General features: G+C 40.5%; 1 protein-coding gene across 2 annotated transcripts in view; it reads left to right on the top strand.

The window, feature by feature from the left end:
- Positions 1-461: 461 nt before the first annotated feature.
- The window catches only part of CDC40 (cell division cycle 40), a 39,474-nt gene continuing 22,722 nt past the window's right edge, over positions 462-17,213 (top strand). The window contains exons 1-3 of one of the 2 annotated variants that reach the window (XM_014964671.1): positions 462-1,066; positions 9,378-9,464; positions 11,028-11,157. In XM_014964671.1, coding sequence (XP_014820157.1) covers positions 872-1,066; positions 9,378-9,464; positions 11,028-11,157 — 412 coding nt within the window. In that variant the 5' untranslated portion in view covers positions 462-871. Of the gene's footprint in view, positions 1,067-8,686; positions 8,706-9,377; positions 9,465-11,027; positions 11,158-17,213 lie in introns of those variants that run through there. The other variant, XM_014964672.1, reaches the window with a different exon arrangement.

Raw genomic sequence — 17,213 nt, 5'->3', positions numbered from 1 at the left:
AGTCGGGCGAGCCCACCCTCCCCACCCCGCGGGCGGCAGGTGGTACAGTCCGCCCCGCCGGGCTCCCTCTCCCCAGTCACTAGGCGGGGCGGGGCCCGCCGTTGTGTGACGTAACTGAAGCCGGCTGATGGCGGCCAATCAGCGAGAGGGGGCGGGGCTCCCTGAGGCTGCCCGGGCCGGTGCGGTGGGAGCTGAGGGGTGAGGGCCGGGGGCGCGGAGGGCCCGGCCCGAGGCGGGCAGGCAGGCAGGCAGGCAGGCAGGCAGCAGGAGTCCTGCGGTGCTGGGATCTCTGGCTGCGCAGCGGGCCCGCCTCGCTGCCGAAGAGGTGGCGAAAGTCCTTTGTGTGCGGGAGGGGGGGGAGCCCAGGAGGAGCTGTCGCGTTCGCCCTTTCCGCTGAGGGGGAGACCGCCGCCGTTACACAAGGCGGGCGGTAACGGGCCTCTGTCATCGGCGAGCGCACGTTCCCCGGGAAGTTCCCCCTGGCGCTCGTCTCCCCCGGCAAGAGCGGCGCCATGAAATTCCGCCGCCCGAGCGGCGGAACGGCAGCAGCCGCGCCACAGGCACCCGGACCGTTCGCCCCGCAGAGCCCGCTGGGCCCGGGCCGGCAGGAGCGCGTTGCATGCTGGGGCCTGTAGTCCCGCCCAGGAGTCCTGAAAGCTTAAGCACCACCAACAGCAAAAGGAGATGATTCCCCTCCAAACGCCTCTATACCGCATAGAAGACCATAATTTATTCATTAAAGAGAATTTTTCCTTTTATTGAGCTACGTTTTAACGTGCAGCCCCACCTCGCCCGTCCTGCGGGGGGAAGGGACGCGGCGAGCTCCGTGGAGCTGCCAGGACCCGCTCGTCCCGTCATCCCCCGCGCCAAGATGTCGGCGGCGATCGCCGCGCTCGCCTCCTACGGCGGCTCCGACTCGGAGCCAGACTCGGAGCCCGAGACGGAGGGCGGCTCCCAGCGCGCCGCCGCCGTGATCGCCAGCCGCGACGCCGTGCTGCACCTCCGGGCGCCGCCTGCCGCCCCCCCGACCCTCGCCGTCGACGCGGCCCCGGAAGTAGCCGTGAAGGTAAGGCGTCCCTCCGCCGCCCGGGGGAACGGGGCCCGCGGCCTCACCGTCGGCTTTCAGCGCCGGGAACAGGCTTTGGGGCAGCCCCGGGGCGGGAAGGGCAGGGTGCTGGGGCGGGGTGGCGGGCGTGGGGCCGGCGGGGGGGACGTTGCCGCCGCCTGGCCTTGCCCTGCCCTGCCCCGCGGTGTGGGGGCCGGGGAGGGAGGGCCTGTGACCGGGAGCTCGGCCGGTGGATCCCGCTGTTGTAGGGTTAGGTGTATTAAAGCGTGTTATCGTTGTCTCAAAGCCGTGCGTTTCTTAGAGTTCTTCAGATACTCCTGTCCTCTGCTCCCCCGAGCTTGAGATGTTTTTCTGCGTGGTTTGCCCGGGTGGTGGGGTGAAACAGGTACTTGATAGGCTGAGCACAGTAGAGCCCAGTTCCAAAGAGCAGCCTGAAAGATGATCGGTCTTACTGTTTTCATTCTAGTGTTGCTTGGCAACCTTAATTTCCCAAGATCAGTATCATATGGTTTAATTTCTGTGATTCCAAAAAAGGGGACAGGAAGGTGTTGGTTGGTATTGGGATTTTAGTAGAGGCAACTAGTTTCTAATCAAAAGCAGGTGTCTTGCTGCGGTGACTGTCACTGTAGTATTGTGTTGCTTCCAGTTGTTCTGAAAGTTTCCTACTTTGTGACAAAGAGGTGGATGGAATCTTTCGCTTTGTTGTCATTAGTTAATTCATATGCTGTTGCAACTGATAATATTTGTGTGTGTATGTTATATTTTACATACTGCCTACATGTGCGTTTCTTATCCCTTAGAGTCTTAGAAATACCTAACTTCTTGAATTACAGCCTCTGGCAGACTCTTTTGTACAGGCTTTGAAAGCGATGCTAATTAACATCTGTAATATCTTTTGAGTGTGAAAGATAAGTGGCAAGCAGCATTGGCTGTGCTCTTTGTTGCTCTTTAGGCTGTAGCAACAGGTTTTCCCTTTGCCGTGCCAGCACAAAGGTTTGTGCTGTTGCTTGGTGACTGACATCAGGGAGCTGATCTGAATTTAAAAAAAAAAAAAAAATCTGGTGGAGTTATTTGTCCTTGGATCTGTTCCTTGATCTGGCTTGCAATGCAGCTGCAAACATGCTATGCCAGCACAGGTAAATCCCCAGTGCCAGAGTAAGAACAAGCAGCTGGAGGAAGGAGTGAGGCGTCAGCAGCACATTCCCTTCAATGCTGTTTGCCAGGCTGTGCCCTGAAAGGGGTATCCACCAGTGCAACTAGGACTGTCTCTGCTGCGGGTGTTCTACTAACAGAGATAAAAAGGAAGTGAAGTTTCTGAGTATCAAGGTGTTCCATTAAAATGTTGTCTGTCATTTTTGAGATCATAGATGAGATGCATATACTGAAAAGATCAATGACTTCAAGCTGAGGCTTTCTGAATACACAGCATACTGGAGTTTCTTTTAGCACCGCAACCTTTTTTGAGGAGTAAAGGATCGTTTCCTTGTAGAGTGATATCAGGCTTTCTTTTCAGACTTTTGTGATTCAAGAAAGAGGTGCTGGTCTCTTAGACAACATGCTCTCAACGCCTTCTGTGTCTAAAAATGATAACGTCCCACCAATCAGCAGTGAAATCCAGTCACTCCCTCAGGAATTTACCCTAATTCTTTAGGGTTAGAAAGCCCTTGCTTGAACAAACCTAAAAGACATGATGTTTGAGTGCAGGTTACAAGAATTAAGTACAGGGTTGGAAAAACAGGAAGCTGAGTGAGGAGGAAAGCAGAATTATGTTTCATTAGTATCACTTGACTTGTGCAAATGTTGTTTTGACATGAATAAGGACCAAGTACTCTTAAGTGCATGGATATGTATTACACAGGGGACCAGGAATGGATAAGAAAAGATGATGGTAAGAAGAGGGGCTAGAAGGGTTAGTCATACAATAAACAACAGCTGCGCACAAGTACATTTTTGGCAGTTGAGAATGTAAACCTTAAGTGGTTGGTGTTCTGCATCCTAGCTCTAATCATTGTGCCTGTTTCTGGTTCAGAATTTTGGCCTGTTGACTTGCACAGGCATTAGATTTACGTGTACTTTAAAGAGGAATAGGTTTCCCACTCTTTAGCACACTCAGCATTTGGTTTCTTTGTTATTACTAAGATATTACTCCAAGAAGTATTTCTTTAGTCTACATAAATCTCCTGCGTCCTTTCCTTGAAGTACATCATAAAATCATATTTCTGTGACAATAATTTTTCTATAATTGAAAACTATAGTAATGATTTGTAATTGTGTTTTAAAAGTTTGAGGGGATGGCTTTTGTTACATCCTCGTCTTACAGTCTGCTTGTTAAAATAGGCCTATTGCTGATCTTCATGTTGAATTATTCATAATAAATAACATTGAAATATAATTATTGGTTACTTCAGTCCATCTATACTTCTACTTTAAGTTGGAAAGCTGACTAGATGAAAGTGCGTGTTTCTACTATTATTTTTAGCACCGCTGAAGTGCTGAAAATGTTATGGTACCCGAGGAAGAAAGCGTGCGCTTTGGGTCCCTTCATCCAGAAAAGGATACATTCCAAAAGTTCAGAGAAGGGGCAGCCAGGCTGAAGAAGGGTCCTGCTTCTGTATGAGAAATTACTGAAGAGGCCAAAACTGAACAGAGACCTACCAAGTCATTAAACAGCATGGAGAGGGGCTTGAATACCCACTGCCTCTTCCAGAACAGCAACTCTAAGTGAAGTAGTAGGGGCTGGGTTTAAAACAGATGAAAGGATACCGTTCTTCATGCAACATGTAAGACTATTGCCACGCCAAGAAATATTGTGTGTGCAAGAACTTTACATTTTTACAAGGAGAATCTGGATAAATACTTGGAAGAGATCCATTGAAGGAAGAGGTGTCAGTAAATACACAGATCTCTTTAAGCTCACAAAGTCTTCTAACCCGAAAATATCTCGCTGTTGGGAGACTGCAGAAGTGCTGTCGTGTACACTTGCCCAGTTCTTACTCTCCCCTAGGCATCGAGTTATCGTGAGGATGATGTTTTCATTGGTGAGGAGAGTGGAGAGGTTAATTGAGATATTTTCTTACTCCAAATACAACATGAGGTAGCAGGTAAACATGACGGTGGTGTTGACAGAGGCTGTTCCACCATCCCATCTGACTGTGTAGTAACTGCAGTGGCTAAGCACACACTATCCTGGTGCTTTGGTACTGGTTTTCTACGGATGTTTTTTTGCCTTAGTCAGCTTCATGGTGAGATTTAAGGCAGTTAAAATCAATAGTAGGTACAACATTTTTATCTTTGTCATATCTCCTATGAGCCACACGTGTGGCTTCCAGAGAAAGGGAGGCTTATCTCCCTTCCGTATAGGAACACCAGTGCTTTCTGCTACTAGTCAAGCCTCACGCAGGCAGAGGCTCTTGCTGTCTGTTGCTCCAGCCAACTTTAAGGAGAAATAGATCCAGCTGAAGTAAGGCCTTAGGCCTTTCTGCTCTGTAACAGCATCTTGCTGCAGGATGGGTAGCTGCAGGACTCTGATTATTGTGGGGTATGAACCTATTGGGAACTTGAGGCGCTGGGTGTGAATTGGCCATAGAGATCTCCTCCCCAGCATGGCAGTGCCTGTGATACTGGGCGAGGCAGGCTCTTCATCTCTTAGGCTCTTAAAGCCACCAGTTTTGTGGACTGATTAAGATGAACACAGTGAGAAGAAACCCAGGATTAAGAAATGGAAATCTGATGATCTGTAGCTCCTTTGCTGTTAGCTGTCCAGAAACTGGCAAAGTAAGGTGTTTGTTGGGTGGCTTTTATGTGTGGAATAATTAAGAATATAAACTGAAAAAGTCAAATATAGACGCTCGTTTACTTGGTCCTTAACACGAGTGCATTGTGAGTGTTTGTTTAGTGTTTTAATAGTGCTGCTTTTGATTTGAAATTAGAGGCCAGCATGTGTTTCAAGGCCTATAACATAGAGATTTCCTTTTTTCACTATAAACCTCTTATTTTAGGATTCTTTCGAAGTTATATTTTGCTAAACATTGCCAAACCCAATTATAATTCATTATCCTACAGCTTCTACTGATATGAATAAAAGTCACCCTAAGGTTGCTCACACAGTATTTACCTTCACTATTGAATTAAAAATGCTGAAGGAAATTCAGGAAATTGCGCTTTCTGCGAAGAAATCACTTTTGCAGGAAATGTTGCAGCTGTAAATTTTGCTTTTGGAGAGAACGTTTACTGGTTGATCTCCACCAGCTCAGTGTGAGACTTGGATGGGGGCAGATTTTACAGTATTTATCTACAGTGTCTCGTTCAGTGGTTTTGAGGAGAGGAGACTCAACTGGGTTGAAATCAGTTAGGCTGGCCTGGCCCAATGCAGGAGCTGGAGGGTTTGTGTGGTCTTTAGTGTGGGAAGGGGTTGGAAGTCTCAGGTCAGTTTCTCTCTTGAGTCTAGTTTACCTTTGGCACAATGCAAGTGACCAGAAAAATACTACTTCAGGGGAAGAAATAGATTTTAGTCCCATTTCTTAATGATTTTAAAACCTAATCCCCGTCCAGCTATGCAAAGAGGAAAGAGAGCAAGTCAGTGTGGGACCATTCTGTAGCAGTGATTAATGTTAGTGACGTGGGAGGGGTTATGTGCTAGAAATGTTTTGGCTTATTTTAATATGGCGGGTTTTCCTGCTTTCTTTGACACAAAATATCTTGTAGAGAGTAGATGGTTAGAACTTGTCATCCTGCAAGACCCTGGGAACCTAGCCTAGCAACATACGCTTTTCTTGCTGGTTTATTTTTATTCTGTTGAAGTTAGTGGGATGGGCATTTGCTATTAAGAGTGTATGAATGGGTAGAATGACCAAAAGCTGATAACAACCAACTTTTTATGTTGGGTCTTCACTGTAAATGCTATTAATCTCTTGGTAATAAATCTGAAAGTCTTTAGAATGAGATAATACTGCGTATTTGACAGCCCAAGTGGCTTGTGCAAGAATTGGTACGTGAGAAATTGCTTCAATCTCTGTGGCTCATAGAATGGGGTCTTAATTTACCATGTTTTAATTTAATGGATAATTAAAACTAATGAAATCTTATGCAAAGCAGCCTGCTCTTTTCAGCTGTTTGGATAATTAGTAATGAATTTACCTGGGGAGAAGGGAACATTGCAGATATATTATCGACTATGTCCAGGAAAAAAAAACAACATATAGACATCACAGCTCTTTGCTTCCGTGATACAGAGTGAAACTGGAAAACTGTGACCTTTGCTTTGTTCTAGCAAACTTCCTGTTTAGACAAACACTTGAAATTTAAGTGTCAAATTCTACTTCTAAATGCATAAATGGCTCTCGTTAAACTTACAGGTAGCCACACATTAGCACAGTGGGAATTACAGAATTTGGCTGAAATTTAAAAATATTGTGGATTAAAAGGATTGTGAGGTGCCATAATGCAGATAGGTTGCCACTTTGGGAAATGATTGATGAGCTATGTTAATATTTTTAATGTTTCTGCTACCTACCAAAGTGTCATAATGCTGTGCATAATGGCATTTGTCGGATATTGACCAAAGGATAATTTGTCTGCTGCAATTTGAACTCTTGCTGTAGACCAACATTTCAAAATATGTTATGTCAATATTTTCCTATCAAGTTTTCAATTCTTTAAAATACTGAGAATGTAAAGTAGGGAGTTTGGACACATTCAAATTATTATATAGTTTAAAGCAAAATGGCTTAATGAAAAGATAACCCTTACGTGCTTCAGCAGCATATTAACAGATCATTTGATGCCCAAATATATGAAAGCATGAATAAGGCTGGAGGTCTTAGGGAGTGCAGCTCTGATATATATATAACATGTGCTTCAATTTCAAGGCTGGGTGGTTTTCGCACAGGAAGACTATGCCTGTGGTGGTCTAGGAATGAACATATTGTGTGGCTTCCAAGTGACTCAGCACTGTTCCACCAGCAGCAAAGTAGAACCAGAATTGCTATAGTCGTCCAGCAGAGGATCAGCTTTCATGGCACAATCTGTTCCATTTCTCAATCGCCGAGCAGTATATAATAGGACTTAACAGGGAGAAAAGAGGAGGAAAAATAGCAGAACTGAAAAATTCTTGGCATTTTTGCAAAACTGGATTTTTATCACTTTTTCAGTTTAAAGAGCAGGAAAAAAAACTGTCTTAATTTCAAGGGAACTGATAACTGTTTAAATGCTACTGGCAGTTGATCAGATGTATTTTGCCATATTATCAATTAAATGAATTTTTATTTTCTCAAATTACAAGGTTGGTGGATAAGATGTGGAGTCTAGCTGACAGAGCAAGCTGTGTGATGTGACTTGAAAAAGTTGTCCGTGGAAAATGTCCTTAGGTCATAGAGCTGTGAAAGGGAATACAAGCGTGTAGGTAATACAGGTTAGGTAACGGTTTTGATATGTTCTTATTCAATCTGGGGGTGGGAGGGGGGTCTGGTTTTGTTGCTGAATGACGGGATTAGGCCTGCTGTGCTGTTCCCAGGCAAGTTTGTAGTGTCTGAAAGTCAGGGCTATGAATGTACCAGTAGCTGTTGTCATCCAAGCCCAGTGAATTGGAAAGGTCGTGTGATGAGAGAAATGAGGTCAGGCCAAGAATTGGCAGCGCTGAGGGCTACAGCAGGAGCAGTGCAATGGCTGGACCTGCCTGTTAAAATAATTGATGCACGGTGAGAGTAAAGCTTTCTAGTTGGACTTAACAATTCTACTAAGACAGTGGTCTTAGTACAAAAACAATTGATGGGATCACGATATCGTTCTCTTTTTCTTTTTTTTTTTTAATAAACGCACTTTTTGATTTTGTTTTTTTTTTTTTTTTAAGCCGTTTCAACCAAGTATAATTTTGGTTTGGGGGGGGTGGGGTTTGAGCAGTTTTGACGAAATATAATCAGGTAACAAGCCAAAGGTCTTTAGGTACTGTTTTTCTTTTCTGTGTTGTAGAAAACCAGGTTTTACATGCGTAAGTAAAGACATGTAAGTTTTACATGCCTGAGCACATTTGTTTGTAATTGACCTGCTGTCAGGGAAAAAAATGCATCTGGGTACAGTATATCAAGAGAATAGCTAATAATTTTAAATAAATAAAGAACATGCTGTTTTTCTCTTTCAAGATACTATAATACAAAGCATGATTGAGTTTGCTCAAGATAATTTTCTATTAATGAAGTGACTACTAAAATGCGATCCTTTATTGTGCCACTTCCTTCTGTGATTTGCAGATACTTTTGGATCCTGTTGTAGGTGAGCACTGATTAAACGCTGATGCTGAGATAGCTTTTCCCGTATAATTACTAGGGATATTGTCAATATGCTAGCACATTGTAAATCCCTTTCAAATGCATTTATTCTAGAATAAAGGTGCAGGAAGCAATGCCAGTCATAATACTGCAATGTAACATTTTCTTCCATTAACTGGGGGGGGCAGGGGGAATAGGGGGAGTGGTTGTGTCAATTTAGGATCAATGTAAATGAGCCTTTGTAGAGCTCTGTGAAACCAGGTCTTTTTGAGCACTGCCACCTAATCAGTCTTTTTCTTTCCTCTCTTCTCTGTCTTCGGCTGCATCTGCCCTTCTGAGTTTTTCCTCTTTGAGTTGCTTGAGGCGTTACTCTTTTGGTTAGCCCTTCTTTCTTGACCCTTCATCTATCGAATTAAATTTTTGTCACAACAGTCCTGGAAATGCATTTAAATACTGAAGCTGAATTACGTTTATACCCTTTTGGTAAAATCTCAGAGACACAGAAATGTTGGATTCTCTGAAACTCATTGTTACACTTATGTTTGTGTTGATGTCTAGTATTTTTTTTTCTCAGCTGTCTTTCAAAACAGTGACTTGTGACTTCTGCCTTCTATCTTTTGTAGAACTCTAGTTTTCACACTTTTATATTAAATTAGTGACCATTTTAATTTGCTCTTCTTTACAAGGTCTGGTTTTCAAGTATCTTATAAAAAATTAAAGCTTGACTCCCAGCTTGTTACTGTTTTTAAAATATGTGCATGAAATCTTAAAAAAAAAAAAAAAAAAGTAATAATAGACATGCAAAATTCTACATGTATCTTAGATTAATTTGTTGGTGAGGGCCCGACATTGGTTTTGCAATCAATATTTTTTAAAAATAGAAACTTTGGCCAAGTTACTGTTCTCAGTAACTTGCTTAAAGTTTTCATATTTCTTAAAGTGTCAAATTGAACTACAGCCCTAATTTGGTCTGAAATGTGGTAATGTCATATATTTAATAAGAGTCTATATGTGAAAAATGATTTATTAATATGTCTGTTTTATTTCAGGAAGACGTGGAAACAGGAGTACACCTTGATCCTGCTATCAAGGAAGTTCAATATAATCCCACTTATGACACCATGTTTGCACCTGAGGTAAGAAACAATATTGATCTTTAGAGCAGAGATGCCTTTGGTTTAAGGGGCAGGGATTCCATAAATCTCATGTGAAATTCATATAAAACATACCTTCTTTGGGTGCTTGCTGTATTTTGGAATTTAGTTTGGGCAAATTGAAAAAGATTCTACACAGTTGTGTTGGTATTTTTAATGCTTGAATTCTACTATTCTGCATAAAGCTGTTCTAAGAAAAATCTTAGAAGTGTTTATCAGAATTATAGCTACAGAAATTAAAGAGCTAGGAAAATAGCATTATAAAGATGTTGAGTAAAACGCGAACTGTATTAAAGTAGTCTCTTACTATTTTCACATTTTTGCTATTTACTCATTGTCCTACTTAGAGTGCAATGAATGGTTGTAAGTCTTGCGTATACATGACTTTTAAGAGGAGGATTTAAAATTAAAATCCAAGTACTTTCAGTATAATTATTCACATCAGTGCTAAGTACTTTAGCTACTTAAGCTATGCTAAATGTGTATAGAGAAAAACTATTTTAGGCTGAATTTGTACTGCCTGGTGCCACGTGAACCACTTTCTATTTTATTATAACCGACAGGCTATCTGAAAGGTAAAAGTAGCTGTTCATTTAACTTTTTTCAATATTTAACTTCTTTCTCTTGTGTTAGACCAGGAGTTAGCATTCTGGGTAGGCAAAGGCTGGCTGCAATTTCAGATCAAAGTCTGAAATTTCTACATTAGTTATGTTTTATGTTTAGAAAATCTTTTGTGACGTAAATTGTCCTTTACATAGCAAGCTTGCATTTTGCAACATGCCAAAAGCCATGAAGTGTGTGAGCAAAAATACTGATTTAAACTTATCAGTGTTTAACAGTGTTTAGCAGTGTTACCTTGTGTGTTTTAGTTGGGCATGCTTAATGTGGAACAGTCTTAGGTGTCTCCAAATATGTCTGGCAAGCAAAGGGGTTACAGTAAAATTTAGTTTGATATTAGTCTCGGTGTATTGCATTTGTTTGTATTCATTGTTCTTTTCCCAAACCATGTCTTGGTCAGGAAGACTAGTGTTTGTCACCTCGCAAGAAGAAAAGCGAGACAGGGTTTTGTCAGTGTATTTCCCAGAATAATACAGCAAGTCCCCAGTTGCTTTTTAAATGCACAAAAGTATCATTGGCAGTGTAATTTCCACATCAAGTACCTGAGCTTAGTAGGAGCTGATACCTCTTTCTTGGTGTCCCCCCCTTATAAGGGATAGTATGCTGTGATTTTGTCTTCTGAATGCTTGTACTGATCACAGACTGAATGGCAGTGTTTTGTGTCAAGTAGTTGATATTGATTTGTCTTCTGTACCAGTAATGCAGGCTAGAAAGTTCAATCATGAAACGAACTGTTCAAAGCACCTGTGTAAGCAATTGCTGTGTAAAATAACAGACCAAGAACCTTATTCAGTAGTCGTAAAGAAATATGAAGTTGAAGTCATTTTGCGTTACAGTTACAGACAAGCCTTTTTCCTGAAAAAATGTAGACACATAAATAAGAAATTAGTAATTCTGATTTACTTTCTTTTAATATTATTGATGTAGTTTGGACCAGAAAACCCATTTAGGACTCAACAAATGGCTGCACCTAGAAATATGCTTTCTGGATATGCAGAACCGGCTCACATCAATGACTTCATGTTTGAACAACAAAGAAGAACATTTGCAACCTATGGTAAGTCCCTAATAGTAGAATTGACCTCCACCTTTATTACGTACAGGTTGGACAAAACAAGTTGTTCTCTTTAGAACAGTTAATAGGACTGCAAGTTCTGTAAATTGCTTTTTAACAGACATACTAAAATAAGGAATGGTCTTTGAATGAGAATCCATACGGCTGGAGATCTTAATATTTATTTGGGAAATCTCATGTTGTAATTCCCTTTGAAACTGTAATCAAGTGCATGACCTCCTACCAAACCCCTTCTTATTAATCCTTCCATTAGTTACATCAGTCTAGAAAACACAAATCAAAATTTCACACTTTTTAATGAGACAAATAACTGTAGATCTGTTATGCAAATAGATTCTTTCATGTGATCCTAAGTAAAGGTAGCTCTCTCAAAACCAGAAGGAAGTCTTACTGAGTTGTCACATTCTTCAAAGTGGTTGCCTGTAGATACTGAATTAACGGGAATTGAAGAAAGTGGGAATACATTATTAAAATATTCTTAGGAAAAACAGACCCAAAGAATTCTATATTGATGGTTGTTATAGTTGCTGCTTTCTTACATTGAAAGAAACCTTACCTTCTTACCTTTTCACTTGTAAATAGTTACATTTGAAAAATGGAACATTTGAATTTGAGAGGCTTGAGTGTCAAATAGAGTTTTTATAGATTGTAAGAAAAATTGATTTTTTTTAAAATAGGGAAAATGTGGAAAGACCATGGATGCTAATCATTATTTTGGACATGTTCGAAAGAACAAAACTGCCACGTATTTACATATAACAGTGGTTAATTTTTCTTCTGTGTTTCATTGTAAACTTTCATTTCTGTTTTAAACTTGACTGCAGGTGCTTGTCTTGGAAATATGAATGTTTTCAGATGAAGTATCACTTTATTTAGTTCTGATACTTCTGTATAAACGTAGTGTCACAACACTCAACTTTTTGCACAACAGACTTGTGTCTTATTCATATTTACATTCAAAATACTTCTCCCTGCTCAAAATCATCTCCCTACACACAAGTCCTCAAATTCGTTAGGGCTTTATGCACCCATGAATTCACTTACTGCATTCTGTTATGGATGAAATTGGGACTTTATTGCTAAATCTATGTGAGCCATGTGTTACAGTGAAACCTTGCTAAAATCAGGGAATATAACATCCTCGGTTTCTCTTCTTATTTGCGTTTTTTTAGAGGTTTTCTTGTAAATGTTAAAAACGGAAATGTATTTAAGACAGGGTTGTTTTTTTCTTTTATACAATTTTAGCTAATAGGTACTCTTCACTGAGTTGATAGGATGTGGAATATAAGCAAAATGCCAGTATTAAGAAATGGATGTCTTGTTCCATAGCATAACTTTTACTTACTTGACTGCAATTTTGATGTTAGAACTTAGCAGGCAATGCAGGTAGGAGCCTATTCAGCGTCTGAATAGACAGGTTAGACTTTGTTCTGTGAAATTAAACATTGCATTGTGTGGGTTGTGCATTGGGGGAGGGGAGGTATGTAAAATAGATACTGGAAAAAAGAGTCTGTAGGCATATAGTGTTTGGTTTGGGGTGGTTGTTTTTTTTGTTAAGTTTTGTATGGAGGAAGATAAACTAGTAAGTCTACTCAAAGCTCCTGCTATTGCTCTGCATCATCAGTGTACACAACTGCCTTGAAAGCTGTATCATAAAAATATATTTTTAAGACTGATAACATTGGCAAATGTGCAGCTATCATATTTGGCTTCCTAGAAATGTACAATAGAAAATGATCTGGATACGGTGAAAATGGAACTGTGAAAAAGCTGAGATAAGCAATTTAAACTGCAAGAACAAGCACTGAGAAGCTGAAGCTCAAGCTAGAAGATGCAGTAAATGACCATGATATCCTGGTTTACTAGAAGGTCTGTTAAAAGCAGCACTCCTCTAAGTTGTCAGAAAGCTGTCTATTAAAAAATTCAATATTCTCTTTTCCATTTGGAAGGAGGCAATAAAGATCTTCTCGGAAAAGACCAAGTATAAAAATGCAAGTATAATTGCCAGGCATAAATCTGTTTTTAAGGACAAAGTCTTTACATATTGGAAGAACAGAGAGTAAACCTCTTAATTGAAGGCTGCAGATCTTGAGACCTCTGGCCTCTGTTGGGCTGTTTAGCATCATTGTTCTAAGGTAGGAGATCTCAAACAAATCTGCAAGGGCTAACATGTAGATTAGCAGTGATTGTAATGGTAGAGCATGGTAGAAGACAGAGGGGATGGGAGTCTTAAAAAAAAAAGAAAAGCTTTACGTAGAGTCGTGAAAGTTTATATATATTTGGTGAGAAACCTGTATATTCATCACAAACAAAACCCAAATATTTTTTTAGCAAGCAGTCTTTGTCATCTATTTCTCTTGCAGTAAGTATTTACTGTTGAAAGTACTTTCCCCTTGCGATGCTTGGATAGCTCAGAACATCCATGCTGTCTTCCAGCCCTTTATCCTGTCAGACAGGTGGGCAGCAGTGAGCAGTGGGCACCTGGTGAGGTGTAGCAGAAAGAAGCAAGTGAATAGTGATACGTCTAAATACTTTTTTCAATATGCAGTCTCTCAACCAAGGGCAAGGTCTCTGTATTTATTACTTTTCAGTTAACTTGTTGGTTTTGTTTGGGTTTTGTTTTCGACAAATTTGTCCAGCTGCTTCTTGAACCTGTGTGATTTTTTCTGTGTATATAGTAACCTGTCGCGGGCAGTTCAGCAGCCAGGACCTTCTGTGAGGAAATACCTGTTTTGAACTATCCCTTAGTCTCTTGTGTTGGGAGACACCATGAGCAGTCATTTCTTATTCACTGGTTCTGTCAGTCCTCATTTTATAGATCTCGGCCGTGACTTCATTTCAGTCTGCTTTTTTTTCCCACCTGTAAAGATCTGGTTAATGTTCCTGTTCCTCGATTGCAGCCTTTCTCTCTCTATGGCTGTGCTTGTTTCTCTTCCATGTCTCTACAAATTCCACTGTATCATTCCCAAGATGAACAGCAAAGCAGCACACAGCTTTTAATATGTAATCTCTCCAAGAATTTGTTCTTTGGCTTAATAAAGTGAGAGGCTTTTTCCTTTCATTTTCTAAGAATTCTTAACATTGCATGTTTCTTTATGATTTTGAGTAACTCTGTAAAAGCTACTTGCTCCCTTTTCCCAGATCATTTATCAGTCTGGGGAACAGCGTGGACCTGAGCATGGGTCCTACAGCAACTTTACTGTGCTGTGGAAACTGACCGTTTATTCTTATCAGTGTTTTAATAACTTTTAATCAATTCACCATGTAAAGACATGTGGGTTTTTTAAAGTGTCTTTGAAGCACCCTGTAATCAGTCTAATTTGGTTTGGTATTCAACATAACCAAGCTATGCTCACCTCAGAAATATTCTGGAGTTTTGGCATTGTAATTTACATTGTACAGAAAGCTGGGTTGTCTGCTCTGCTGCAATATAGAACGCTCACCCAAGTGCCTACTCATTGTTTCCTTCATTATAGTTTCTACTGCTTGAAACTTCTAACCATTCAGATGTCTGCTTGGTTCACCTGTAGTTCCCCAGATGTCCTCTGAAGCATCTTTTGAAAGTTGGCATTGTATTTGATACATTTCATTTCTGTCATATTGAGGCAATATCAGGGGAGAGTTTTTCCACTGTGGTTCAGCTTTAGATCTCTTGGATGACTACCATCTAGTCCCAGTGTTTTCCTACTACTTAGTTCACTCTCTTGTCTCCTGACATTTCCCTTGGAGGTAGATATTTTGTCACGTTTCCCATAAAGGTAGGTTCTGGTTCAGGAGCCTACCCAAGCTCCCCTGTAATGAATGTGTGTTTAAAAAAAACCTCAGTGATGCTCTCTCTTCATTCCTTGATCATCTGTTGGCCTACATGCTGTCTGGTATGCTTGACAAAGGACAAGTGTCAGTTTTTGTACCTTACGTGATTTGTTCCTCGCTTTCTTTTTTCTTTTTTTGGGCGGGGGGAAGGCTGCCTTACTGTAGTATTTCCTTTGTCTGCTAGAATTTGGTTCTTTGTATTTTTCACATTTGGATGCAACTTAAGCTCTTTGAAGAATAGTTCTTTACTTCTAATAGTTTCTCTTTACATACTGTTCAGCTGTGCTCACTTCCTTCTGGTCTCTTTAAAATCTTCTTTTAATAGCTGGCAGGCATTAGTTCTTTTTCTCCTACATGCTATCTTTGAAGTGTCCCTGCATTTGGAAAAGGCTTTACCCTTCGGTGCTGACTTTCTGTTCCTTTTTAAAATCTTCTTTACTTAATATAGCCATCCTGCTTTAAGAGTGAGATCATTGTAGTAAACGTTTTTATGGCTTTCTTTGCTTTCTCAACAATGATCATTTATACTGTACTATGGTCATTGTTAAAATGTGTATCCTTAGGAAAAAAAAAAAAATCTTAAAATCAAGTTTCTTGCAGTGCTTAATTAGCTTTTTTTCATGTGACTCTCTTTAACATGACTGCTTCACGGTACAAGTACCTTGTGTAAAAATGCTGTTTTCATCACATCGTGGTGTGAGATTTGCACAGTCTACTACAAGGAGATGATTAAAATATGTCATTATTACTGTGGTTCTTTCCCTAGCACCTTTTAACCTCTGTTACCATTTCATGGTTGTTGCATCTTCTGGCTGAACAGTCCTGGCAACTGTACTCACCACTACTTCAAACTGGAATTTCAATCCAAAGGGTTCTTTAATGCTTGTTAACGCTATTAACTTGTTAATCTGATCTGTCTTTAATCTTTCTGTAGCATATAGCATGTTTTTTCCCCACCGGTATTACCATTTTATTTCTGTATCCTTCCTACAGAGTGTATTCAAAAAGTGTATTCTATCCAATTATGTCAGTATTGTCCTACCAATTACATTAGTTTATGAATTTAAAAAAAGGTATTCCAGCTTTGCATGTACTATTTTTAGCCTCTGCCATTTTTTATGCATGCTTGGGTTTTTCATTTCCCTGCCCTCAGTTTAAATAGGATTCTGTGCTTATTGCTAGCCCTGTTATCTGAAGTTTCAGATTTCTGTGCTACCTTTTGCTCAAGGATAAGGCTTTTTTAAGATTGTGTGTCATTCCTAATTATTTATTTCTCTTTAACTCTTGGCTATCCCCAACTATTTAATCAAAAAGCACTCTTTGAACTTTCTCAATACCAACAACCTTTTAAATCTAGATGATACCTGCCCATCTCAGTATGGTTCCCTTCATTCCAGAAGTTTGGAGAGGTGAAGTTGACACAGGCACTGAAGATGTTAAGATCTGTATCTTCTCTTTGTAGTAAACAACTTCTTGAAAATAAGCTGCCCTTCTAGAATGTATTTTCTGCAAATTCACAAATTCCATAGCATAATTGAGTCACTTTTGTACTGTCTCTTAGTCTGTGGAAAACTGAGGAAGAGCATGCCAAATGCAAACCTCAGGTCTCTGACAGATCAACCAGACCTCAACTTCTATATCAAGAATGTTTCTGTGATACCAGCGTTTGGAAGTAGTCACGTATCTGCTGCTGTCTATATTCTTTAGGATACAAAACACTGTAGTTCAGGCATATGATACACAAAAAGAAAAGCCAGATTTTACACTGCTCTAGTCATTCTCTCTTTTTTTTTTTTTTCCCCAGACACTGAATTCTTAAGCTGTCATTTCATCCTTGATCCCCAAGAAGTTGTGAGCCCTTGTTATTGTGAAGGCAAACCTGCTTCTCTTGTCTTTCAGACTCCCCAGAAGGAGTCAGGGGATATTCAGGTCTTGTATCCACAGGCAGTGGCTGGAAAGCATTGATATAGTCAGATCTCTTGAGTCAGAACTCCTTCAAGGTTATTCCTATTTTTATACCATTTTGCATGGTTTTAAAACCTACGTAAATGTCGTAGTTGTGGTTTTGTAACTGTAGTTTTTTCATTAGTGTAATAGTTGAGATTTTATTGATACTACCCTGAACATTCTGTGCTGCAAATTTAAACTATTTCTTATATTCTCTTCAGCAGCCCTGTCAAGCCATGGGTCTCCTTGTTGTCTCTAACATTTTGCATATTGAAGCT

The sequence above is a fragment of the Calidris pugnax genome, unplaced genomic scaffold, assembly GCF_001431845.1.
Source record: "Calidris pugnax isolate Ruff unplaced genomic scaffold, ASM143184v1 scaffold219, whole genome shotgun sequence".
NCBI classification, from domain to species: Eukaryota; Metazoa; Chordata; class Aves; order Charadriiformes; family Scolopacidae; genus Calidris; species Calidris pugnax.
Note: the sequence above shows the minus strand (reverse complement) of the source record. Positions and strands in the feature narration are given on the sequence as shown.